We start from the raw sequence: 25,161 nt of genomic DNA on the forward strand, positions 1-25,161 counted from the left end.
AGATATAAAGCTAAAAAATATTAAGGAAAAGCTATAAAGGGATTATAATGCCGCTATAAAATACTTAGGTACTTTATAAAGTTATTAATAATTAAAAACTTATTTAAGAAATAATATATTATTAAAAAAAAAAATAAAGGGTTACAGCTATTTATACTCCTTAGCTTAAATTATATTACTTATATAAATAATTTTTTATTACCTTTTTATTTAAGAAATAATAAATAAATAAGTTAAAAACCTTATAAAAAGGTTATAAGGTAAAAGGAAAAATTTCCCTTTTTAAGGATTTTTAAGTATAGGTATAGTGCTTATATTACTTAATGTAGCGTGGATAGGTAGCTGCGTTATTGCAAAAAGGTTGCGGCATAGGGGTTTTTTCTAGCTATTTAGCATGGTTTTTCCTTATGGGTGAATTAGCAAAAGAACTATATATTAAATGGTTTTTAGCTAGTAATAGCTTAGAATAGCGTGAATAGATTATTATTATTATTATTATTTATTTTAAATAATTACTTTTTTAAATATAATTTTTTATAATAAGTAATAATATTAAGGCCGTGGGGTTAATTATGCATAAGGGCCCTTTAAGCTTATTTAATTAACTTATCTTATTAACTTAATTAATCTTTAAAATTACTTTACTTTATACTTTTAATAATTCTTTTTTTTTATTTTTTTTCTTAAGCAAACTTAATTATAAATTAATTATTTCTTATTATTATATTATGCTTTTATTATTATTTTAATATAAAGATTATTTTAAATAATGTTAATATTAATATATATATATTTATTATAATATAATATATAAATTTATTATAATTTATAATAATAAGAATAATACTTTTTTAAATTAAATTAACTTTATAAGAAATATTATAGTTTGCAGATATTTTTAATAAAAAAGAATGTTTTTCAAAGGCTATAATTATTATAGGAAAGAAGTTTTTATTTAAAGGGTTTGTTTATGTGTAATGCTTTTTTATGAGTGGGTTTGCAACTATGGGCCAGACTTTTTGCATCCCACTATACCACAGGCCTCTCAATCCTGTTCAATTCCAGCTGCTCGTCTCCACATCGCCTCAATCATGAAAGCCAACACATGCACGAGAAGTCGAGTGACTGGTAGATTGCACGGCAATACAGTCTTTCGATTGCCACATACCATGGATTTTATGGGCTAGTCCAGGTCTAGAGACAACTTTTAGCAGTAGCCAGGCCTCTTGAAGGGAAGCCGAACCTTCGCGTCACAACAATGGATACATCCATCCCGTCACCTGCTTGTTTCTCCCACTACCGTCACGAGGAACGCCAACTTTTCCTTACACAACTCCAGCCACCTATGTACCAACGTCAAGCTTCAACTTCATGGTCCCTTGCCCACACTCCATATCTACAACTCCGGCTCCTTGCCCTGTTCCACAGTCTTACTCAGGGGTCCCTTCTTCACCATGATCGACATGACCTCGTACAGAGCATCGGCGGCAGCCATGGTCGTGTGCTCAGCATTCGTGTCGTATGCGGGGGCAACCTCGACGATGTCAGCAGCAATGAGGTTGATGCCGTCGAGACCGCGCAGGATGGTCCGGAGCTCGCGCGTAGACCAACCGCCAGTCTCTGGGGTGCCCGTGGCAGGGGCGACTGCATTCCCAGAGCGTTAGTGATCACACGATTCACTATTTGTGACAGGGAAGAAGTCAGACTTACAAGCAGGATCCAGAGTATCGATGTCAATACTCAGATACACGGGGTTCTTGGTCCCGACTCTCTCCCCTACACGATGTCAGTAGCCCGTGATGGACATGACGGAGTTATGACAGGGTATTGTTGAACGCACTGATTTTCTTGATGATCCCATCAATGCCAATGGTGTCAATTTCACGGGCCTCAACGATCTGGAAGCCGCAGTAGCCATCATTGTCGTAGTCCGAGGGCCCACTAAGTGTTGTCCGGATGCCGGCGTGGATGTTCGAGTCGTTCTTCAGCAGGCCCTCCTGGGCAGCGTGGTAGAAGTAGGTGCCGTGGTTGATGCTGGCGACCTCAGACGGCGAGCCACCAAAGACCTTGGGGCGCCAGGTGTCGAGGTGGGAGTCGAAGTGGATGACAGACACAGGCCCGTAGGCCCTGTTGATAGACCGCAGCAGGGGCAGCGTGATGGTGTGGTCTCCGCCGAGCGTGATCACCCTGGGCAGGGTCTTACCCTTCTTTGCCGGGCCGAACTTGTCAGCGTCGGTGGCTGGGTCGCGGGAGAGGATACTGTAATGACCCTCTTCGATCTGGTGAAGAGCCCATGTGTTGTCATACCTGTGACACACGTCTGTTAATACAAAGGAGTAGGACACCGGGAATAAAGATGCTACACACGAAGTCACGGGAATATCGCCGCAATCGAGCACAGAGGCCCAGCTGCTAAACGGGTTCGTGTCGAGGGGAACATTGTATCCTCCGCTGAAGCCGACTCTGGTCAGATACAAAAACTGTTATGTCACTGTCCTGGCTGAAACGGGCAACACATACTAGAGGTTCAACCTTCGTGACCCCTGCCTGATGCCAGATGGGCCGAAACGTGCTCCTGGGCGGTATGAAGTACCGGTATCGAAAGGGGCACCTTCGGAGTGGTAGCTGGTTAGCCAATGCTCCACTTGACGGCTTTAGGAAGGCTGTAACGTGGGTGGCATACCAATGAAGGCGATGTCATATTTCGCATCGCTCTGAGGGGACAGGCATTGGGCATATGGCAGACGCCCGAAGGTCGAGATGCCGGAGAAGACAGAGTCGGCCTGTGGGAAAGCAATTAGTACCAGATGTTCGGGTCTATGCTCCCTTGCATGACGTACCTGTGTGCCTCCATCGCCGGGTATAGTATTGTACCAGAGAGACTGATGGGGTCCCGAGATCGGACTCTGAGGGCCATGGCTGCTGTGTGCAGCCACCACGGCAGCCCCAATCAGAGCAAGTGAGGTCTTGGACAGCATTTTGAAACGGATGAGGGAAGTTGGTCAAGCAAGGAGATCACGATATGAGCTGCGGAAGAATATCTTGGAAAGCTGGGGTTTGGGCCTGGCTTTATTGTGCTGGAGCTATGATCAAGCTTGCCCTCACATTCCAATGCCCGCGTACTTGCGGTCAAGATGGAGCACCTTTGTCCCGGTAGCTTATCACCACCATGCTTTCCAGGCTGACCGCTGACCATTCAGCATCGCCAATTCATGTGGCCAGACCAATCGACTAGTCAGTCGACGTAGTAATGCGGCAAGGGGATCCCATGGATTGCCCAAGCTGCCGGGCAAAGAGCTGGCCGTACCGGAGTCCCGTCCATTGGCACGAGTGGCACTTCCTTGGAGATACCGAGCCCGGTAGCGTCAAGGCCGTTGAAGTGCGGGGCATCGAGATAGTACTGTAGTTGCACATCATGATGGAGATGACATGCGTCAGTGGTCTGCCAGCTGTCCAGGCATAGCATGGCCTCCGCAGGATGGCATTGCCCAATGGATGAAGCTGGCCGTATTCACCCAAGGCCTCGAGCCCCGGGTCATGCTGCGTGGGTGAGGTGTTTTGAAACCTAATAGAAACTGTAGGCATGTCTGACTCCAATGCCAGGAACCGACAAACCATCCGACTAGCCCATGGGCCGGCCAGCCGCAACGTTGAGCTAGCATCAATGAATGACGTGTGTTAGAGCCATGCCCGTTGTTCTGGCGGGGTTCCGTGGTTTTCTTCAACGGCGTCAAATGTGGGGTTGGGAGAAAGCAAAGATAAGACCGCATCTTGGCCAACAGTGATGATGCTGCTCGATGACAAGTGCTCTCATCGGCTGCTCTGGCAGTCCAAGGCTCATACTGCCGATGAACATTGATGATATACTTCAACAGCGCAGAGAGCCTCGATGCCTGGTCGTCAATTGAAGGGCTCGTCGCACGTCGCGGCCGTCATCAATTTAAGCAAGTGGGACACTCCCGAGGCGAACGTCCGGACCGGCTCGGCACTGGCCGTGATTCGGGACGAAGCTCCACATAACGATGCCCACTCCACACAAGCCCACTTGGGTAGACTGGCATGTGTCAACAAATGCGAGTTCGTGAGGGAGTGTCGAGTTTGAGCTGGGACAAAAAAGCACCTCAAACGGAGAAGAAAGAGGTGACAAGAAATAGAACGAACCGCTCCCAATGGCGGCACGCACCGGTACCGACCCAACTACAGGCCAGAACGTGTGCGCGAACTCAGCTGGACGCATGATGCCCCAACGGACTTCCTGTTGTCTGGTCTCTCTGCTCAGTCATTTCCGAGTGCAAGCCGGTACGATTGAGAGATTCCATGGGTCTGGATGAGTACGAGACAGCCTGATGCCAAGCGGTAACGTGGAGCAAACTTGTCGCATGGCCCTTTCAATGTCCGATTCCATCCGCTGCCTTCACCAGCATAACATTAGATATCGTCCCGATGTGCCTTGGCCGGCTGTTCATCCTCTGTGGACGGTTTGTTCCGGTATTGTCGTAGGATATAATGCATAATCAGCAAGCTCATTAGCCGGGAGGGAAGGCCCGCGCCGCAAAGAGAAGTTAAAAGCTGCTGTGTAACCTGGGACCGGGAGAGATCGAAGATATTGAACCTCTGCGAATGGATAGCGCCTAGCCGCGCGTTTTATGAAGGAAGGGACGGCCATCAAGGTACCCATCCCATCCGATAACTTCGGGCTCGGTGGTAAGTCAAAACTTTGTCTCCTCTGCATTGTTACCACGTGGTCTCGATTCGATGTTGTGAGTGTGTTGTCGAGTGGAATGTCTACATGTTCAAAGAATCTGAGCGACTGGTGGTGTCATTGGCTGACAGACAGACACAAGCACACCAGACAGTCGCTCATGGGAACTTCAACCATCATGGTCATGTCTTGGAAATGCCATGGCCGTTGCTCGTCCCCAACAACTAACTGACCTTGAGGCCGCTGGGGCGTCTGTTGAGGTCTGAGATCTTTTGTCACCGGAACACGCCCCCGTCTGGAGGTGCGTAGTAGGAGGTGAGCGCGCGGGTGATGCTACTCGCCTGGTTGGCTGCAAGCTATCCAAGTCGGCGTGCAGGTCTCGAACGAATGGATGGGTAAGTCGGGAGTGTGGTCGCATTTGGACTTGCCTGATGGGGTTCGCGCCGATGCAAGGTGGGCGGGCCACTGCATTCGAGTGTGTACTATGGTACATAGAGAGACCTGCCGGCTTGCTGGCGAGCTGTTGGCCAAGGAGAAGACGGGTTTGCCTGTAGAGGCCGTTGGCTTGATGATTTGCAGAAGCGTCGTGGGCAATGGGCGGCCACACACCACCCAAAGCCGCGTCGTGGTGGGAGGCAGTACAGGTATTTCCTGCTGTGGTGGCTTCCATTTGCCGTGTACTTGGCAGTGAACAGGGGCGAGGAAAGAAGCCGAGTAGCAAGATTGTAAAGGCGTCGAACAATTGCTCTGTCGTCGTTGACACGCGCACCTGGCCCAAGCTCCCACCGGGAGGCGACGATCTTGCCTTTTCCATTTGGGACCTGGGCCCTTGCATCGACTTCTAACGCTTGGATCCTGCAATAAAATATGTCCAGGTCTGAGCTTCTGCCCGTTCGACTTCCAGGCTTCGCGGAGGGACAGAAATCTGCATTCATGGAGGATTCAACAAGCGTGCATCCAAGGAAGCAGCGTAGCATAATGTGCAGGGCTTGCTGCTCGGCCCGGCCTGCTAACGACCAGAGAGACCGGAGGTACCCCAAGGTTGCCCCCATCAGGCCCTCAGGTCCCCAGCCCCTCGTTTTGGCAAGCCCAAGTTCCCTGTTTTGAATGGCAGACTGCGCGAGTGCCTTGGACCGCACTGCACTGCACCGCTCCGCTCCGCACTGTCGTCCATGACTTACTGACGGATTGAGCGTGGGAGTGAGTGACTTCAGTCCCTCCCCGCCTGACCTGACGTGCGCATCCGCATCGCAAGTGGTTGTCACCACCAGCCTGGACACCCTCCCGCCCTTTCTCTCCCATCTCCGTTCTTCCCCCAAGTCTCGTGTCGTCGTCGGCTGCGGCACTTCCTTCCAGTTGGGGGCAACCCGCGAGTATTGCTGTAATAGCATCCTTTTCTGCCTACTCAGCACATCCTCCATCCCATCTCCCAGAAACGTCAGCCATTCCTTTCCAACTTTGGCCTGTCCCTCGTCAGCCATGCGCAGCCTTTCCAACGCTACCTGTTCCCTTATTGGCCTACGCCTCGACTTTGACGGATGCACGATTAGCGAATAGCCTCTCCGACACCATCCTTCCCTTCTTCCCCCCTTTCGTTGTTACAACGCATGACATAAATTTCCCTTCGCGCCCTTCTCTCGGCCACGCACCCAGCATCACCCACGGCTACCCTAGGAGCCCCGTAGCCATTGTTGCTGCCCCGGGACGACGGACCACGGCTTCATCCAGGGAAAGCCACGTTGGACGGGTCTCGTGTGTCTCGAACGTCTTCTTGGCCCGTGCCAGCCAGCCCAGCCAGCCGGTCGCATCTTCCGTAGGCGGCTCAGGGCTCGATCACCACCAGCTTGCTTCGCATGGGAGCATAACCATAACTCACGACCTAGTATCATTATCTTATCATTCACCACAATGCAACCAACGTATCGAGACAGAATTCATCGAGCCGCAGTATAGAACGACGACCACAAAAAGCCACGGACCTTGCAGCGGCAAGCCCTGCTGCGCGAGCACCCAATATTGAATATGACAATCAGTATGGCTGGGTCCCCGTATTTCTCGACTTCTAGCACCATGGCAATTCCCGGGGTTGAGTATATCGTGCCGCCCGGGTCGGAACATGATTTTGATGCGAGCCCTGAGAGCCAGAGAAGCCAGAGGGTATTCAAGAGGCACAAGGTCCTCCCGCATCCCAGGAGCGCAAATGGGAGCTTCTCCGGCGGCTCGGACTCGGCGAGAACACCCAGCGCGGGGGCTCAGAGGTAAGAAGACTGCCACATATTCATTCCGTTCCGTATATCGAGCCCCGCTCACTCGTGGCAAGCAGCCATACACTGCGACATCAACGCCGGAGGATAAGTGGTGGGGAACTCCCACCGACTCCACCTGCGCATTCCAGAACGTCTTCCAGCAGCCACTCCATCCCTCTCTCAAGCTTGAGCCCCCTCGCGACGCCAGCCCAAAGCTCCGAGGACGTGCCCTCCAAGGCCAGCCCAAGCACCCCACCGAATCAACGAAGCCCTCCCACACCCGACGTAACACCTCCGCAGAGTGCCACCCGGCCCAGACCTTTGATACTGCGCCCGGCTCTCGCCGATCGAATACCGTCGAAAGGTACCACTGAGTCACGCACCGAATCCTTCAAGACTGCAAGGGAGAGCCCCGAGCCTTCAGACGAAGAGGACGGCCGGTCCACACTACGTCCAGCCGCGCAATCTGCGAGGACGTCCGAGGTCACGGTCCGGCTTGCCAAAGGCTACACCAATGGCAACGGCCACGAGAAGCAGACTACTCCGCACAACCACTCAGGCTCTGGACTAGGCCTGGGGCCCAGCTTGGCGGACGAGCATAGCGCCACGCCCAAGGCCAGAGGCGACTTCACCACGTTTGACGGCGAATTCGGGAGCTCGCCCAATGACGTCGAACAGGAATGGGATGACAACCTTATGAGGAATGTGACTGTGCGAAAAAGGCGGCCCAGCGCGCATGTCAATGAAAGACAACACGAGGTTGTGGACGATTTCACTGTCTCACCTACGAATGCCACAAAAGCTCTGCGCGCCTTCCCGCTGCAGGGTAGAATTCTCACCTACGAGTCTCCTGACCCCGCGAGAAGCTTCACAGCCCCGGAAAGAGCGAATGTGGATGCAGCCACAAGTGCGGACATCAGGAGGCTTTCGGGAATGTCCTCCAAATCGGCTGCTTCGACGGTAGTGGAAGCGATTCTGGTCGGAACTCCTCCGCGTCGGCAGAGAACCTTGCGTCACGTCAAGCGAGTGGACGCTTTGCGCGATTCAATTTGGCAACCGTCGCCTGTGGGCTCAATATCGACTCTGAATAGTGTCAGATCCAGACGACAGTCTGCAGACCAGAGCAAAGATGCACTGCGCGAGAGCTATGCATCCAACTCGACAGTCAACTCTGTGGGCAGCCGAAAGGCTCGTCGCGACGTTTGGAAGAATGGGGGCATCCCGGTCGTCGTCGTGCCCGATCGACATTCATCAAACAGATCCAGCAGCCGGGAGCGCTCGTTACGGTCAGCCGACAGCAGGAGATCAAAGAGTCAGAGTCTTGGGTCTGTGCCTCTTGATAAGCTACCAAATGGCCAAGATTTGACTCCCTATTTTGACCGCCCACCCCGGCGTGGTCGATCAATATCAGAGTCGGATGGTTCAACGCCTGGAGATCAGCGCACCATGGACTTTCCTCCTGTTGTTCCCCAAAGGTCCTCCTCTTTATCCGCGCCGACGAGTCGACCTGTTAGCCGCAGCCAGTCGAGAGACACGTCGCAGAATGGTTCGCGGGCTCCCTCACTGACTGCGGAGAGTCTCCGAGCTCATAATGCCGTGCAAGCTAACGGAATTCCCCCAAAGCCTGCAGCCGCAGCAACAGGTCGTGCCGCAGTGGAGCCGACAGGTCGCGATGAACAGAGACACCCGCCGGTAGTCACTGTGCACGCCGTTCCTTCCCTGGAACATATCCCAGCAAATGATGACCAAGATCGAGCTGAAACCCATCACCCGCGACAGTCAGCGTCGAGGATCGGAGAAATGCTGCTCTCCGCCAAGGCAACACCGTTTTCACAGGCTTCTGTAGAAACGAATGGGACATCGGCAGCGGATATCGGGGAAGCCAGGGCAATCAGCATGTTCCCTCACCAGAACAGGTCTATTCTCATGGTTGATCATAGGCCGTCTGAAAGCTCGGATGGCGATCCCGGGAGTCAATCCACTGAGAGGCCGGACCGGCCTACCATCACGACCACAGAGGTCGATGGAGTCTCCGTCGAGGAACCTATGACACCTCTAGCGCAGCCAACGTTTACTCTGGACAGTGTCGACTCTCCCTTGAGAAACCCTCGAGAGCCTCCGGAGCCCCCCGCCATCAAGTTCATTCCTGCGACTCCTTCCGGCCTGACACCTGCAGAGGAGAAGACCAGAATGCTAGGCAATTTCTACGATGAGCTGGATGACAAGCCCATGCGGGCACCTTCTCTAGTGCGTCGGGCACTGAACAAACGGCGGCACTCGTACGCATCCTACGGGCCTTCTCCAAACCGTGACACTCGTCCTGGATTTCTGGCGAGAACCTTGTCCCTGAGCAAGAACATACGCAAAGGCACTATGGACGACCATGAGGTGGACCAGTCATACGGCGAGTCGCTCCCACACGAACAGCCCATGGATGAGACCCGACTTCACCCTGACTGGCGGCCATCGTATTATTCGAGTCACTACGCTGATGACGGGGTGTACGACATGGACGATGACGACGAAGAGGTCATGCGGTATCCGGCCATTGACAATCGGCCCCCTCCACCGAAGAGGAGCCTCAGTGAGCGCATGAAACGGACTTTTGCCATCATGCCTCTCCAAGATGTAGACGACTTCACCGACGGTCCGGACAGAAGGACAATCAGACGGACCCCTAGTGGAAATTTGCGCGTGGTCAAGCACCGCGGAAGTGTGGGCTCCCTTCGCAAGAAGGCCAGTAAAACGGAACGCCCCTCGACCGCACCTGATGGAGACGGGCGCCGTCGACTGTTCTGGTCCCGATCAAACAGCCTGGGCAGCATAAGGGGCCAACATGTCGGTACGACTGGAAACGGAAGTGCAGATCGCGCGACTCCTCCTCGGACTTCTGAGACTAGAAGGTGGTCCATGTCTCAGAACTTGGGGGCCCTGACTAGGCGGTTAAGCGATAAAAGACGCGAGAAAAGAAGCAATGAGCTACGGCAGAAGATATCTGGCCCTCGGGAGGTTCGTGACGGCGTGGTTGATGTCATCCGCCGGGATGGCTATCGGAGCGCGTTCTCACAGCCGCGGAGAATGCCCAAACAGGTTGATGGCAGTTGAACCAGGAAAATGGGAGTACCCAGCTCATTGGAGCATGGCCAGCGTCCTAGCCAGGTACAGCAAGCATGGGTGCCATTGAAGCTGTAGCAATTCGCAGCAAATTCCCGGAGCGACTGGCCGGTTTTCCATGTCGAAGCAGGCTGGAGCATGGCCCGGGAAGCAAGAGGCGTGGAGACATCTACACCAAGAGCTTCACTTTTATGACTTTACTTTTCATGACGGACGATTTTCAACTTTTTCTTTTAACCAAGGCTTTTCTTTGATGATGATGGGTCCCACCTATACGCTCCACGTCACGACGCAACGACATCCACACACAGATACGTTGTGGACAATATGACGACAGGATGTACAAAGGGCGACGGAGGACGGACTTGACGATGGATGGGAAGGGACCATGACTTTGGCGTTGGGCCCTCATGAACATGGTTATCACAACGACAAGCGCGCGGTGAGGCAGTATGAGCGACAGCTTTCCACATTAGGCTCTCTTTCTCGATGTTTCGCGCAGAGAGAGGGGGCAGGATACAGAAAAGAAATTCTGACGTGTTTTTGTCCCTTGTTTTGCATATTTTGCTTCACTGAAAAGCTACGGAGGAGAGCCAGAGCGCCTTGGAATTATGTGTCTCGATTTCCCTTTTCTTGTTTTTGAGCATGTCAAGCTGGCACGGGTGGATGACCTGGATGACGGAATGACCTGGACCTTTACCTGCTGTATACTATAGATAGCCTTTCCCTGTATCTGACTAGCAGCTGATGAATGATACCTAACGGCCTTTTGACGAAGAAGTTTGTGTCACGCTCCGCTCAGGTGATGGATTCTGGAGCCTGAATTGCTTAGGATGATCTCATTCCGTGTTCCTGGGTATGGAAGAATGGGAACATATCTGCTAAAACGACGCTTTGGTTCACACTCTTCTTGAAAACTGTACAACTGAGCACGCGATCCGCCCGCCTAAAAAGCGAAGCAAAGAGTGACATGCGTATCAGCTTTGTCATCCTTGACCATGCGTTGCTTGTCGAGGGAGCCTTGAATTCTGTCTGGCCCGTCCATCGAGGATCTCCTGTACTGCGGACTTCATGGCGACCATGTGAATTACCACCTTTCCTTTCGTCTTGAACGTGCCAGCAATCTCCATGTCTCCCTTTTGATGTCTGTGTCGACCGTGCTCCCCAACGCCAAAACGCCATTCTCCCGAACCATGCCATTTCAGCATGTAGCTCAACCGACCAACGGCGCACGAAGATAATGCTTGAACACACAGCAGTCTCGGTCTCCCAAGCCCTGACTGACAGTACCGCTGCTCCACTGACGACCGGTTCTCGAACGAAACGCTCCCATCATCACCTTCCCTCGCCCGGCGCTGCTCCAGGAGGCCCCAAGGGAGGACCACCAGCAGGGTTGAAAGGCGGCATGCCGGCAGGGAACCCACCAGGAGGTGGGAACGGGAAGTTTGGCGGCGCGCCGGCTCCTCCAGCCCCCGGAGGAGGGAACGGCAGGCCACCGGGCGGTGGGAACGGAAGGCCGCCGGCGCTGCCCGGCGGGGGAATGGGCATGGGCGGCAGGTTGGGCGCGCCGCCGGCGCCTGGCGGCGGGGGGAACGGCGGGAAGGCCTGGTTGGAGCCGGGGCGCACGGGAGGCGGGAAGGGGAAGTTGCCCGGTGGTGGCGGGGCGCCCGGTGCGGAGGCGGCGGCGGCGGCAGCAGCAGCACCTGGCAGGGCCGGGAAGCCTGGCGGCGGAATGCCCCCCGGGAAGGGCGGCGGGAAGGGCATGCCGGCGGGGAACGCGCCGCGGGCGCCGGGCTGGTTCTCGGGCAGCAAGGGGTTGTTTTGGGCCTGGCCCTCGGCGGCGTAGGAGGAGGTGATGGAGTCGATGACTGATTGGGCTTTCTCGTGGCCGATCTCTGCGGGAAGAACTCGGGTGTTAGCGCGATGAGATGTGATGCTTGGAGGGACTGAGGGAGGGAAGCAGGTGTATCGCACGTTGGTAGTAATCTATCACATTTCGCAGGTGGTTGCGACCGCTGTTGTGTGCTTTGCGCACGCTCATCGAGTCGTGGGTGAGGTAGACATCGCAGTAGTCGCAGAAGACTGTACGGAGACTTGCGTGTTAGTTGACGGCTGCTGATAACGTGTCTAGCATTGGGAGTTGTCTTACACTTCGGCATCTTGAATGCGCTGTTCTGGGTTCCACTGGTGCGTTGCTGTGTTGACTCTATCCCTAGTCCTGGTGGTGTCGCGAAGGTTGAACGGTCGGGTAGAGGAGTGCAGCAGCGACAAAGAACTGGAGCATGGAGCAGCAAGGCTGGAGTCGGGCAAGGCTCGAGGGGCAATCGGCCCCACACTAATGTTGATACGGCTGCCCTGATAGGCCAGGGGTGAGGGAGCTACCCCTGGCATTGAGCTAGACCGTAAGTGAACGCGACACCTTTACAGTAAGGGCCGTATCGAACGCTGTCGAGAAAGCCAGGCTGTAACTGTCCCTCAAGAAGCTCCCTCCCGCCCAAACACAAACAGCGTCCACCACAACAACCATGGCGCTCCCACGATCGCTGCAGTACGTCTGCAGCCTGGTCCTCTTCATCGCCTGCGCCAATGCATTGAAGTTCGACCTGCAAGCAACATCACAGTCACACGACAGCAAGAAAGAACGATGCATACGGAATTTCGTCGCCAGGGACACATTGGTGGTGGTGACGGCGATCGTCAGTGGGACCAAAGGAGATGGCATGCGGGTGAACATGCACGTGAGTCGCTCTGGTCACCGCCGACGTCCCTGTCCTGCTGCGAGACAGGACCTTGTCTTGTCCTGAATGATGCTGACAGCTGCTGTCGCCAATGCACAGATCCGTGATGCCGTAGGGAACGAGTACGGCCGGCCACAAGACGTCGCCGGCGAGCAAAGGACAGTCTTCACGTCCCACGCCGACGCCGCGTTCGATGTCTGCTTCGAGAACCTGTTGACAGGATGTACGCTGCTGCCCCCCAATGCTTGCCACCACCACAACAACCGCTACCACCAAGCTCTACTACTGCCACTATAAGAAACACGCCGCTGACACACAAGCCCGCAACAGCCAGGAACGTCGGCGACACGACCCGCCACGTCGAGCTCGACATCGACATCGGCGCCGACGCGAAGGACTGGTCCGCAATCCAGGCCACTGAGAAGCTCAAGCCGGTCGAGGCTGACCTTCGCCGTATGGAGGAGATGGTCTCCGAGGTCGTGGGCGAGATGGACTACCTGCGGACGCGCGAGCAGAAGCTGCGCGACACGAACGAGAGCACCAACAACCGCGTCAAGTGGTTCGGCTTCTGCACCACCTTCATCCTGATCGTGCTCTGGGTCTGGCAGATCCTGTACCTGCGGGCGTACTTCAGGTCCGTGTCCCCTGCCCTGTATCTTTTCTATGGCACAGTACTGATTCTTGTGCTCTCTTGTCCAGGTCCAAGCACCTTATCTAAAGTGAGAAACCGTCGGGCACGATGGCTTATGATTCCCGGAGTTCATGAAGCATATGGTTGGGGCAAAAGCAGTCGGTCACGGTCATATGGGAGTTACTCAGATATATGTACACTTGAATCGGCAGACACACGGAATGGTGGATAGCTACGAGATGAACAGATCATGGTCTGGCTACCTGAACTCTGATGGACTGTTCAGGACAGTGTGAAATGTCGGGTGATGCTGATCTGCTGTTTACATATCGCCCTTGAGCTGAACAACGTCGAGACAATTCTGGCAGGCTGGAGATGTGTCGGCTCACTGGGTGTTTGGCCGTCTGCTGCATTCGCCATCTCGGAGTGAAACCAATTGCACAAAGTCAGACCTCTCACGAGATCGGTCCGTGCGACCTGTTCCGAGGAGTTTTAAGCACCCGCAGCGGAATGATCCCTGCTGGTGTCTGGGCCCCCGATGCCGAGATTGAGAACGCGCCGGGCGGGATCACGGCAGGCCTCGGTACCTAGGTAGTTTGGTGGATAATCTATGACGGCACTGGACCATGGGTTGGACATTTTACATTCTTTTGACAACCATTTCCAATTCCGAGCATCCCCCCCCCCCACGATACTGAATGTGATTGTCAATTGTTCTCACGGAGACACTAGATATCACCCGAAAACACAACTTGTCCCCCACCATGATGTCCATCCCCCGCGCCCTCCGCCCGGCCTCGCGGCGCATCCTGAGCGCCCGCCCCGTCGTCGCCTCAGCGGTGCCGGCACGGTGGCAGCACAGCAACAGCGGCCCCTTCGACCCAGTCCCGGGCCACGAGATGGGCGTGGGCGAGCTCGAGGGCGCCAAGTTCAGGATCGAGCCGCTGCGGCGCACGGGCGAGGACGCAGAGACGATGCGTGCCAGGTTAACCTGTACGTGATGATTCCTCGTCGCCCGCCCTTGTACTCTCCCCAGTGGTGGGAGGGGTATACTTCTTCCACCCTAGTTTATGCCTGTGTGCTTCATCCTGCTGACATGTGCCATCACACGCACCAACAGACCAGTCCCGCAAGCGCGGCACCCTCGAGTCGGACCTCCTCCTCAGCACCTTCGCGGCCGCCTACCTGCCGCGCATGACCCCCGAGCAGATGGCGCAGTACGACCGGTTCCTGGACGAGAACGACTGGGACATCTACTACTGGGCGACGCAGCCCGAGGACGGTAACAATCCCAGCAGCAACACCCCGGCCGCGGGCCTGCAAAACTCGGAGCCGTACCTGAGCGACCAGGGCGCGGGCGGCGGCAAGAGGGAGAAGCTGGAGCCGGCCAGCCCGGCCAAGGGCGAGTGGGCGCAGACCATCGGCACCTTCAGGCCCGCCTTCAGGCCCGTGCCCGCGCGGTGGCGCGGCAGCGAGGTCCTCGACCTGCTGCGGCGGCACGTCAAGGAGAGGAGCGCGGCCGGCGTGCTGGGGAACAACGACAGGGAGAAGGCGGAGGGGATGGCGTTCATGCCTCCCCTGGGGGAGAGGAAATGATCCCGATACGGAGGGCCAGGGACTACCTTGGGTCTGGAGTTGAAGAGTGCACATGCTGGAATCTGTGATAGTCCTGCGGCCTCGGCTGTTGAGGCATGCCGGATGGACGGACAGACGCATCTGCGCGGTCCGACAACCGCTATAGTAAGGACGGGTTCATAGGTGTTCAACAGCACTGTCATGCTGTAGCATTGTCATTTGTGTGCGGGTATTTAGGAGGCCAGTATGTACAATGTAGAATAGTCCAGCCTTGTCGCCCCCAGGCCAGGTTATCTGGGTCAAGGGGAGCTGCAGTCCGGATTTGCTCAGCACATCCAACAAAGGTTCCACCAACCCTTGACTCTCCTTTCATAAACTGTCGTCACATCGTGTGGAACCACTCCCGGGGAAAAGACAATCCGCTGGTTATCGCATGGGGGCGTGCGACGGTGGTGCTCATGCTGAGCGAGTATGTGGATGCCATCCAGCCGCCTACCTTCTTCCCCTGAAACACCAGGCTCAGGCTCAGGCTCAGGCTTAGGTTTTTGTTCCTGTGGCGGCGCTTATGGCCAATGGTCGAGCCTATCCTCCATTCTCGGGCAATATCCTGCTCAGACTCCTCAACACTTCCATCGTTGGCAGTGCTTTCGTGCCCGCCGCCTGCCGCTCCTTCTCTTCTCGTTCCTTTAATCTCTCCGAGCTCAACGCGAGGACCTTGTCTGCCTGCCTTCCCGCCGTCACTACTCTTAAATCCATCTTATGCACGCTGTCCGCGAGATGGTCGACCTTAAATTCCACCCCCGACTGGACAGTTTGCAGCCGCGTTCTTGTGGTTGATTTTAGGTGTGCAAATGACGAGGACGGGTCCGTCAGAGATTCGAGCATTCTGACCTCTTCTGCGTCGAGAAGCGATGTGTCTGGTAGTGGCGCCTTCTTGGGATCGCCGTCTTCTGGGTACAAAGGTGAAACTTGCGGTAGAGGTGCCTGCAGGGCACGCCATGATTTGCGGGTTTCCTTTAATCTGTTTTGTCTCGTTAGCACCCGCAGAGTTGCCAGTCGAACCGGGAGCGCCTACCGTTTTATGCGCGCTTCCAAAGCAGCAATCTTCTCCTCATGCTCAACATTGATCGGGTTTGGCTTGATGACCACAGGCTTCTTTGGAGCAGCAGCAGCAGACGGTTCATCCTCCCTGCTGAACCAGTCTGAGAATTCCGACTTGGACCCAAACTCTTTCAACAGTGCGTCCTGTATCGCGCGAGCACCCAGCACCGCGGGCGCTCCTGCTGTCCCGTGCTTCGGCTTTTCGCTCAAAGCCCTCTCCCCACACCACGTCAGAAGTTGCTTCATCCTTCTTGGTTCGCTCAGCCCCTCTGACTCGATATGCTTGAAGAATTCCGACGCGCCAACCTCTCGGTGCGGGATCGCGCTGTGACCGCTCTCAATCAGAGAGCTGGCCCGCCTCCCTCGCAGCCCTACACTGCTCCGTCGCCCGCCACCTGCGCCTGCGGCCCGGTTCCTGCGGAAATCTTTGTTCCGGTCGTTGATAGGGGTGTCGCTAAACGGCAGTGCTATCTTCTGCGCATTCGGATCTCTTTCGAGGGACTTGTCAACATGCTCGGGCGTCGCTTGCGAGTCATCTTCCACCGGTGGTGCTTGTTGCTTGCGTGTGCTCTTGCGAACGCCCTTCCTTGCGCTATCATCCTTGGATGCTTGTCTAGTCCCATTGGTTCGCTTCGCAGATGTGGGCGCGAGTACAGTTACTGGTTCCGGCCCGGGTTCTTCCTCGGCGATGTCTTCGACAGGTGGTGACTTTGTCCTCCGCGTAGGGCGCTTCCTTGGCACCACCAATGGCTTATCTGGCGCGAGCGATGAAGAATCGAGTTTCCTCCGTGTCGACCGTTTAGAGGTCCTAAGAGGTAGCTCCTCCTCCTTGCTCGTTGGCGGTGGCGGCGATGACGCAGGGCGTTTGGTGCCGTTACGTGGTCTTCCTGGGGCTTTCTTCGCTGCAGCTTTTGCTACTGGTTTTGGTTCTGGAGCGGGCGGGGACGCTGGGGATGACACCGTCTTCTGTCTCTTTGAACCGCGCGTGAAGAGGAAGTCGCCATCTTGCTCGTCATACACGGAGTTCGCTGTAAAACGGCGAGAAGCATCGTCAGTAACCATCATTCATCCAATCGCCGGCCATAAGCTGGAGCTGTACATACCCGCACGGCGCTTGCTTGTCCGGCTGGGCTTAGACTGATTGCTCATGCTCAATGCTTCCAGAGGGTGCCGGGTCCGCACGACGGTCGTCATTGACGGGATCTCAGAATGGAGCGCATTCAGTGAGGGTGTGTATAGGGATGGCGGCGGTATGTTGTCGTCGGCGTCGCGTGTTATGTTTGCAGGTCGTCGCTATGGGCACGCGGGTCAGAGGCCAAAGGCGGTGGTGCCCCTCGCGACTGTTCCCTCAGCGCTGCAAGACGCGTCGAATCGTCGAATTGATTCTCGGAATGTCGTGTGTTTCAATACTGCACATCAGATGCCGGGATTTCTGCGCGCTTATAATCGATGCTGAGCGCTCGCGACGCAGGCTTTCGTGCTTTTGCGAGGTCAGTGGTGCTGGGGGTCCATCAATATGCCGCGGGAACGGGCCTGCCCCCATCTAGAGGTGTCTGTCTCTTCCCCCAAAAGCCGACTGTTTACTGCTAGTACAACGAAAGAGACCAGCGCTAGGCCAAAACGGGCTGTCGAGACCCGCCGAACAGCAACGGCCTGCAGGTGGGGACATTACACCACACCACCCCCCCCCCCCTACCACCGGGGAAAAGCCTACTACATAGTACAGTCCAGGTATGATTTCACTCTTTCGACGAGGGCTTGTACTCTTTTCCTTGGAGCTGCCATTCCCAGAACAGAAGAGCCACAAGGCAGTTGCCACAATTCCTTGCATTTTACTGAGGCCAATTCTAACGATAACTTGAGTCGATTACATAGGCTGCAGTAAGACATTTATTGTTGTTTCTTTGTAGAGCTCCAAATAATTGAGTCCTGTTGACCTTGACTTGCCATATGCTGCTATCAAATAGTCGAGGTCAGGCACAGAATTCTCGCGCGAAGATACGACAGTAAGCGTAGCCGATACTGCGTGCAATATCATATATCCAGGCCTGAGAATCCAGGCCATCCCAGACCCCCTCCCGAACGCCACCGAAAGAGAGTGCAGACCACACCAAGAACGCCCCCTTTTCCGTATGTATGCCCTTGGACCGTGAAGAAGACACCTTGGTTTCCCCTGTCCCCTTGTGATGGACTGCTCCGTATACTTTTTACAGCCAATGCCCGCTAAGCCAGGGAATGTCACCGTGACGAAATGAATATGTTACAACCAAACCGCGGGCCTTCCGTTCTCGCAGCGGGAAACTTTTGCATCCCGCTCGAGGACCCCTTCCGCTATGAGAAACGACGCTGACCTGCTTGGGCAGGCATCATCTGGTGGTTTGGCATCGGTGCAGCCATCCCGTACGGGTTCATCTGGGCGTTATATGGCTCCATCCCAGCCATGTAAGCACCTTGGAGCCCCTGTTGTTGCGTCACAGGGCAGTCCTTATGCGCCAACAGCAGCGTCTTCAGATTGACAACTTCTTCCCTGAGTGCAGCAATCTGCTGTGTCAGCTGGTCGTTCTCCGTCTGATAGAGGTCAACCTTGTTCTGAAGATTTGCCAACCACTGCTTCTTGCGCTGGCGACATTTCAAAGCGGCGACACTGTTCATCGTTAGCATCCGGATTAACGAGATTCATCAGGCTGAGTTTTGTTCTACTCACCGGTTACGCTCGAGGAAATTCTTTCTCTTTTCTTCCTCGGTCATCTTGTGCTTTGGCTTGTTGTCTCCGCCAGCGTCATCATGGTCAGAGTCATCATCCATTTGTTCGTCAGATCCGACGGATGGCGGGGCATCGGCAGTGTTAGTCTTCGCCTTTTTGCTTGCAGGGGCCCTGGCTGGGGCCTCATCGGCCTTCCGCCTGCCGTTTGTCGCGGCAGCTCCCGAGCCCGAGTTGCGTTTGCCTTTACCCCTGGTGATGGGTCGGGCATGCTCGCTCTCGTCTGACTGCGCGCTTGCGGCCTCACTAGCACCTCGAGATGCTCGGCCATTTTGAGTGGAGTTACCGTTCATGTTGGGGTTGGGATGTTGGACAGCAGGCGCCGGGTGGCCGTGGTCTGCTGGCTGAGGCGGTAAAGGATACTGGCTCTGTTGCTGGGCACCGTTCTGCCTTGTGCCAGCATGAACAGACCGTTGGCCGCGTCGTTGTCGTGGTTATCAAAAGGTCCAGTGGGCTTGGCCTCAGACTTGACGGCCGGTGCACCGTTGCTGATTTCCTGTGGCTGTGACGTCGCAGGCAATGGTTGTTGGGCTTGTTGTTCACGCTCAGCGGCAGCCGCCCTCATAGCCGTGCGGTGAAAGTCAACAGTGCTTGGTGTGGCACCACCACCGGCGAGGTTGAAGATGGCAGCAGTATTAGGGCTTCCAACCACAGGGAACATAGATCCACTCCCGCCAGGGGTCAAACCAGTTCGAAGCGAGGACTCATTGGGCGTGGGAAAGCCACCGCGGAATTGGTCGCCAAAGTAGTCGGTCTGAGGGCCTGAGAGCATGGCTGGACTGAGCGGCCCGGTGCGCAGCGACCCACCGCCCCAGTTGAAGGGCGTCGACCCAGTGCCGGGAAGGAGCGACGACGGCGAGGTGATGGCTGCGACAGGAGGCAACTTGGTGCCTCCTGGGGTCTCGGGAGGGCCACCGTTGGCGCCGAGTGTAGGATCACCACCGAATGACCTCTCAAAGGGGTTGGGCTCTTGGTTCAACGAGCCTCCGGGGCCTGTCAGGCCAAAGTAGTCGGGCGTGTTGCCCTTCGCCGCCTGGTTGGGACGGGGAGGTGGCGCAAGTGGCTTAGCGGGTTCGCCGTTGGACGGTTCGGTCTTCGCTACGATCTCTGAAGGTTTGGAGTCGGCCGCGGCATCTAGATGTGGGAAAAGTATTCGTCGGCATGGTATTCCAATTGATTGCAGGAGGAATCAAGTGCGTGGTGACAGTGATGGTGATGGTGATGGGTGGTGAAGTGGTGGTGGCGGACCGTGGTAAAACGGCTGGTGATGAATTGTGATGATGATGACGGCGGTGATGATGATTGGAACGGACAGAATGGATTGAGGGGGTTGCATATGACTAACCTGGGCGGTTTGTGGTAGCATTGGTTGTTTTGGGCGACTTGGAGTCGCTATCGCCAGCCATTGTGGTCGAGGAATTGAATGATCTGGCACGAGGAAGGGCGGGTGAGGGCGATGACGAAATGGGCAAGAAAGAGCGTCGCAAAGAGGAGGTAGGTGGGTTAGATGGGAGAAAGTTAAAATGTCCTCATGAGGTCACTCCTCGGGAGGAGCAGAGTGACACAAGCCGAGGGAATGTGAGCGACTGGCGGCCGGGTCTGTTAGGCCGGCTGGTTAAGGCTGGCTGGCTAACTGATGGACTGATGTGACTGAATGATAGACGGACGATAGACGGATAGATACGATGCTAGGCTCGCTGGTCTGGGAGTTCACAAAATGCAACGGTTTGTTATCTGTCTGGCGCTCTTGCTTTCTTCTGTGTCCTTGTCTCGTGCAGTCTGTCTCACAAACCTCCGGATGGGCAGGCAAAGGAGGTCGTCAATGGTGGTGGTGGGACGACGTGGCAGTGACGATGCCACCTCCTGGACAGAAATACGGGTGGGCAGTGGCCGTGCAGATGCAGGATGCGTGCAGCACAAGGTCAGGTCCGGGTCCAGATACAGATCCAGGTCCCAGGTCCGGTGTGGTGGTGATTGTGGGCGCAGGCGCGGCGTGGGCGTGCGATCGATTTGCCTGGGTGCGTAGGAAAAAAGAGTTGAGGGAAGAGAAAAAAACAAGACGTCACGGATTTGGGGCGATGACGTGGTGTGGGAAGTGGGCTCAGTAATAAATGGCAAGGAACGGGCCCCGGTGTCCCACCCCCGTTGCTTCCTGCCGTCCTGCCGTCCTGCCCTCCTCTCGCTCGCCCACCCAGGGCCACCGGCCTCCCTCCCTCGTGCTCCTCCTGCCTTTCCTGCCACTCGAGAGATTGAAATGGGGCCAGCCACCAGCCCTTCTGACAGGGCCTAGCAGAGGAGTGCAACACGGAGCAGGGAAGATACTTTTTCTTGCCAGTGGCTGCCCGCCGCCCGCCATGTACAGTACAAAGTGCCGTGCTCCACGTCTTCGAGAAAACGGGAGGCAAAGTTATCGTTTCCACATTACAAAGCATCCAGACTGGAGCAATGTAATCCCTGTGGCGGGGACTCCCAGTCTCGCATTATTGCCGGGTCACCCATCGCCTGCCTCGCACCGCTGCAGGTCACCATCTCCGTCGCTGCTCAACCTGGCCGCAATTTAGCAGAATAGGAAATCCAATATTCAAGTCTGCCTGTGCTGTTTCGGCCGAACCAAGCATTGCATGGCTTCCTCAGCGCTTGTCGTGTCTGTCGCCCTGTCGTGCTCGACGTCGAGCTTGTCGCTGGAGTTCTCTGCCACTCAGGCCGTCAGGTAACGGTACAAGCATGTCGCAAGTGCAACCCCCTTTTCAACCATTGTATCGGCTCCGTGCGAATTGCGATCCCGCACCCGGTTCCGGGTGCGCTGTGAATGGAAACACTATCCAACTCGGCACAAATATCCCCAGACGAGAGAAGTTAGACCATCATATGATGTTGACCTTGACGTGACGACGCGAATCATCTCTTCCAACATCACACAGCCCTTTACACTGCTATCCATCCATCCTGGTCCGAGCTGCCAACGGCGGTCGATCCGTCGTGGGCGGGCGTGGCAATCGGGACGAGCACAAGCGCAAGGACGGAGACGAAGGCCACTGCCTTGGGATCGTATCTCGATCTCTAGTACTTGGTGCGAACCCAGCTTGGCACGCTCTTGACCGGCCCAACCGGCCGAGCCACCGACGGGAAACACGGACGACAAGCTCCTGCACGCCCAAGGCCATCCAGGATTTGGAAATCCCCGGTCACAGTCTGGTCCTGTTTTTGTCACGGAATTCCAGGCGCGTCGGTGGAGTGGGAATCCTCCAAGATCATCACAGCATTCAGGCTTGGCGCACAGTGGAATCGAGTGACAAAGGACAAAACCCCCACTTCGGCCTCTACCAATCCGGAGCCTTGTCTCCTACTCGGTTCTGAAATTGCGCAGAGCGGAAACACTCTGCATGCGTCTCCGGCACCAGGGATCACGATGGTTGTCAATCAGTGTGTGCCTCCGCAGCCAGACCGGCGTGCGCCGAGGCAGCGCCTCCTCTCCGTCCCCTTGACCTTCCAGACCCCTTCGCAGCAGGAAGAAGTCGGTGTCGACTCCACGATCAAGACCTCGCCGACTGATCGAGCACAACTCGGGGTCACGTACGTGTGGAAGGCTGGCTTAATCTTCTTCGTGTCTTCCTTGCCAATGCGTTGGACTTCGCGCCTCCGCTACCTTGCTGGCGTCGCACACTGTGATTGGACACTGTATATTGACAAGCGACCACCCTCACATCATCCCGACCTATGACGCAAGACAGACATCCCTTTGCATGGAATTCACCTTTGTCGCCTGCACGCCGGCCCAATCAAGTTGGAGTACGACGGACAGGATGCCGGAGCTTGCAGCACGTCCACACCACAGACTTGTTATGTAGAAGACTACGCGACGCCTAGGATCTGCTGGTGGGAAAGCTCGGGCGGCATTCGCTGAACAGCTCCTCTGCCCTCCCTGCCCGCTTCTGTTGGAGGGCCATTGCGCATAGCAAGTCGCGACACCACGCGGCCTGGCGGCATGGCAGTCCCTCGAACCCGGGCGGGGTTGTACGAACTGCCAGACTGCCAGCTGGTGTGCGTCAAACTCTATTCCTGCCTGCACAACCCGGCGCAGGGGACGCTTCCTTGGCGACACAAAGTTGAGATCTTGACTTGGCCCATCAGCGTCTGTCCTATCAGTCCACGAGAGCCGAGTCTCTGAGTCCACGAAGACAAAGCACTCGGTGTTGCAGACAGACGCCTTTCGGGGATAACTGCTGGCGCATTCCTGGAAGACCACGCGCGCGCGGTGATAGGCGAGACAGATCAGATCTTCCAAGCCAGCAGCTAGAAGACGTCATCGCCACATGCGGCTCCGCATGCCTTTCCGCTTTGCATGGCTTCAACTCCCTAGGTCCCGTCTCGCCTAGGTCGGGATTGCCGGTCGGCCCTAAGGCCTTGTCTCGGCTCGCCTTCTAGATACACTTCAAGCACCTAATAAGGTCAGATAACGACTGAGTTGGTTTGGTCCACGATAGGCAATGTTAGATGCCCATATTTTGTGAATATCTAATAAATCCTTGGCAGAATCGTTCTCACACTTTTACTGCTAATTCGCACGCACATACAGCCTCGTCCTAAACAAGGTCCTGGGGCATGCGACGCGGTTCCGAATCTTTTTTTCACCAGGTCACAACACAGATTCGATAGGACACTCATCACACGAATAGCCACTACATCCATAATCTAAACCAAGTTGATACCATTCACTATCTCAGAGGTGAGAAGCCTGATCCTCGCGAACGATGCGGAAGCCGTGTCGAGGTGCATGGACCCGAATCGCTGGGGACCCTTGGAGGTCAGTCTTCGTCTCGAAAATAATCTCTTTGCCATCGAGGCTCCAGAGAACCCCCGAGTCCTTATGTGTTGATCCAGAATCAAGTGGGAATACCACAACATTGTCGCCCCTCTTCAGCCCGAGGGCTTTTACGAGCGGCTCACCCTGCTCAACCTCCCTGACGGCGCCTTCGAAATACGAGGATTGCACAATAGCACGCGCCGCATCCTCACCGGACACTGAAGGTACCTTGCCCAGCTTCTGTTTCGCTGCATTGACAGTCTTGTCAAATCGCTCGATCCACGCAAATACCTTGGGAAACTGCGTCTTTGAGATGTAGTCGGACGGCATGGCTCCCGGCAGCCCGTTCAGCCAGTGAAGTGGCCAGACGGCCTCGATATCCGCCAGACTCGGCCCCTCAGTCTTCAGAACCCAGTCCCTCCCGTCGGCGAGCAGCGTCGTCTCCAAGAGCTCAAAAACGGTACGGATGTCGTTTAGGGCCTCGGGCTTCGCCGTTGGCGATCTCGGAGCGAGCATGTTCCTCCCGCTCATGAAATCAGCCCGGTCCTTCAGGAAGTTGGGGTCCTTGAAGATGGGCAGCTCGCGCGGGAGCAGGGACGCCGCCCAGGCGAAGACGCCGCCGTCGACGCTCAACACCTCCAGGAGGCGCTCGGTGGCGCGCTGCTCCGTGTTCTCCGCGGCGCCGAGCCTCGGGGCGCTGGCGGGGAATGACTCGAGCTTCTGCAGGATGAGCCGTGTGTCTAGGTATACATCACGGCCGATGGACATTAACGGGATGCGGCGGTACTTGATTCCCAGTTTGGCCACATCCGGTCGCGGCATAATTGGAGGTTGCGTCTATTCTCATACTTTAGCCGTGCATGTTCAGGTACGTTGGCTGGGATGAGGGTGATCTCACGCATTGCTTGTACGGGATGCCGCGCAGTTGAAGGTACCACGCTATCCGCCTCGCATATGGCGAGAAGGGGTAGTGATAGAGGATAATTGGCTGTTCTGTTGACATTTTGGGCAGTTTACTCTATTACAAGTCTTAGGAGAGGTAAGTGAACATGAAGCGTATTTCCGGAAGGCCTGACAAAGGGCAGGTAGTTGCCTTTTCTAACAAGGGGTGCGATACCCGGCCCCGGTGTTCGTCCGTCGAGACGTGCCTCGGCACAACTTACGACCTAATGAGCTCCGCTCGTTCGACTGTGGGGTTGGCCGACCGCCGATCGCCAAGTGCGCACACGGATAGATAGCTCCGGGGCTTTGCCTGCATAGTACAGTACCTAGGTATAGTAAAATACTGGAATTTAGCGCCTCCGAACTCTCGGTAATTGGTTGTAATTGTGTTGCCTTCGTGTCGACTCGACGCACGTTTGGTCGCTCGCACACAAGATCGTGCCAACGACCGCTCTCAATGTTGTCTCCTTCTTAGTGTCTAGTGCCAGCTCTTCCTTAATTCAATGTTCACATAGCTTGATGATATGTTCCTCACGAGTGACCGGGC

At 55.4% G+C, this 25,161-nt stretch overlaps 7 protein-coding genes across 7 annotated transcripts; 3 read left to right on the forward strand and 4 right to left on the reverse strand.

The window, feature by feature from the left end:
* Positions 1 to 1,396: 1,396 nt before the first annotated feature.
* INS49_012618 (uncharacterized protein) lies at positions 1,397 to 2,978 on the reverse strand (the record flags this gene model as incomplete). Its single annotated transcript, XM_043173321.1, has 7 exons — positions 1,397 to 1,644; positions 1,711 to 1,776; positions 1,841 to 2,307; positions 2,368 to 2,451; positions 2,521 to 2,611; positions 2,684 to 2,783; positions 2,841 to 2,978. 7 exons carry the CDS (start codon positions 2,976 to 2,978, stop codon positions 1,397 to 1,399), a joined length of 1,194 nt encoding a protein of 397 aa, XP_043022618.1.
* Positions 2,979 to 6,736: 3,758 nt separating this feature from the next.
* On the forward strand, positions 6,737 to 9,848 carry INS49_012619 (uncharacterized protein; the record flags this gene model as incomplete). Its single annotated transcript, XM_043173322.1, has 4 exons — positions 6,737 to 6,960; positions 7,134 to 7,855; positions 8,732 to 9,790; positions 9,844 to 9,848. The coding sequence occupies 4 exons, from the start codon at positions 6,737 to 6,739 to the stop codon at positions 9,846 to 9,848; spliced, it is 2,010 nt and encodes a 669-aa protein (XP_043022619.1).
* A 1,549-nt stretch (positions 9,849 to 11,397) lies between these two features.
* On the reverse strand, positions 11,398 to 12,221 carry INS49_012620 (uncharacterized protein; the record flags this gene model as incomplete). The annotated part of the gene is made up of 3 exons (XM_043173323.1): positions 11,398 to 11,957; positions 12,037 to 12,144; positions 12,212 to 12,221. The coding sequence occupies 3 exons, from the start codon at positions 12,219 to 12,221 to the stop codon at positions 11,398 to 11,400; spliced, it is 678 nt and encodes a 225-aa protein (XP_043022620.1).
* A 366-nt stretch (positions 12,222 to 12,587) lies between these two features.
* Positions 12,588 to 13,518, forward strand: INS49_012621 (uncharacterized protein; the record flags this gene model as incomplete). Its single annotated transcript, XM_043173324.1, has 4 exons — positions 12,588 to 12,800; positions 12,900 to 13,023; positions 13,131 to 13,434; positions 13,500 to 13,518. 4 exons carry the CDS (start codon positions 12,588 to 12,590, stop codon positions 13,516 to 13,518), a joined length of 660 nt encoding a protein of 219 aa, XP_043022621.1.
* A 677-nt stretch (positions 13,519 to 14,195) lies between these two features.
* INS49_012622 (uncharacterized protein) lies at positions 14,196 to 15,027 on the forward strand (the record flags this gene model as incomplete). The annotated part of the gene is made up of 2 exons (XM_043173325.1): positions 14,196 to 14,424; positions 14,552 to 15,027. The coding sequence occupies 2 exons, from the start codon at positions 14,196 to 14,198 to the stop codon at positions 15,025 to 15,027; spliced, it is 705 nt and encodes a 234-aa protein (XP_043022622.1).
* Positions 15,028 to 15,588: 561 nt separating this feature from the next.
* INS49_012623 (uncharacterized protein) lies at positions 15,589 to 20,274 on the reverse strand (the record flags this gene model as incomplete). The annotated part of the gene is made up of 8 exons (XM_043173326.1): positions 15,589 to 16,027; positions 16,082 to 17,135; positions 17,211 to 17,400; positions 17,523 to 17,587; positions 18,459 to 18,751; positions 18,812 to 19,208; positions 19,280 to 20,002; positions 20,214 to 20,274. 8 exons carry the CDS (start codon positions 20,272 to 20,274, stop codon positions 15,589 to 15,591), a joined length of 3,222 nt encoding a protein of 1,073 aa, XP_043022623.1.
* A 3,314-nt stretch (positions 20,275 to 23,588) lies between these two features.
* INS49_012624 (uncharacterized protein) lies at positions 23,589 to 24,675 on the reverse strand (the record flags this gene model as incomplete). The annotated part of the gene is made up of 2 exons (XM_043173327.1): positions 23,589 to 24,509; positions 24,571 to 24,675. 2 exons carry the CDS (start codon positions 24,673 to 24,675, stop codon positions 23,589 to 23,591), a joined length of 1,026 nt encoding a protein of 341 aa, XP_043022624.1.
* Positions 24,676 to 25,161: the final 486 nt, after the last annotated feature.

The sequence above is a fragment of the Diaporthe citri genome (genome assembly GCF_014595645.1).
Source record: "Diaporthe citri strain NFHF-8-4 chromosome Unknown scaffold_6, whole genome shotgun sequence".
Classification (NCBI taxonomy): domain Eukaryota; kingdom Fungi; phylum Ascomycota; class Sordariomycetes; order Diaporthales; family Diaporthaceae; genus Diaporthe; species Diaporthe citri.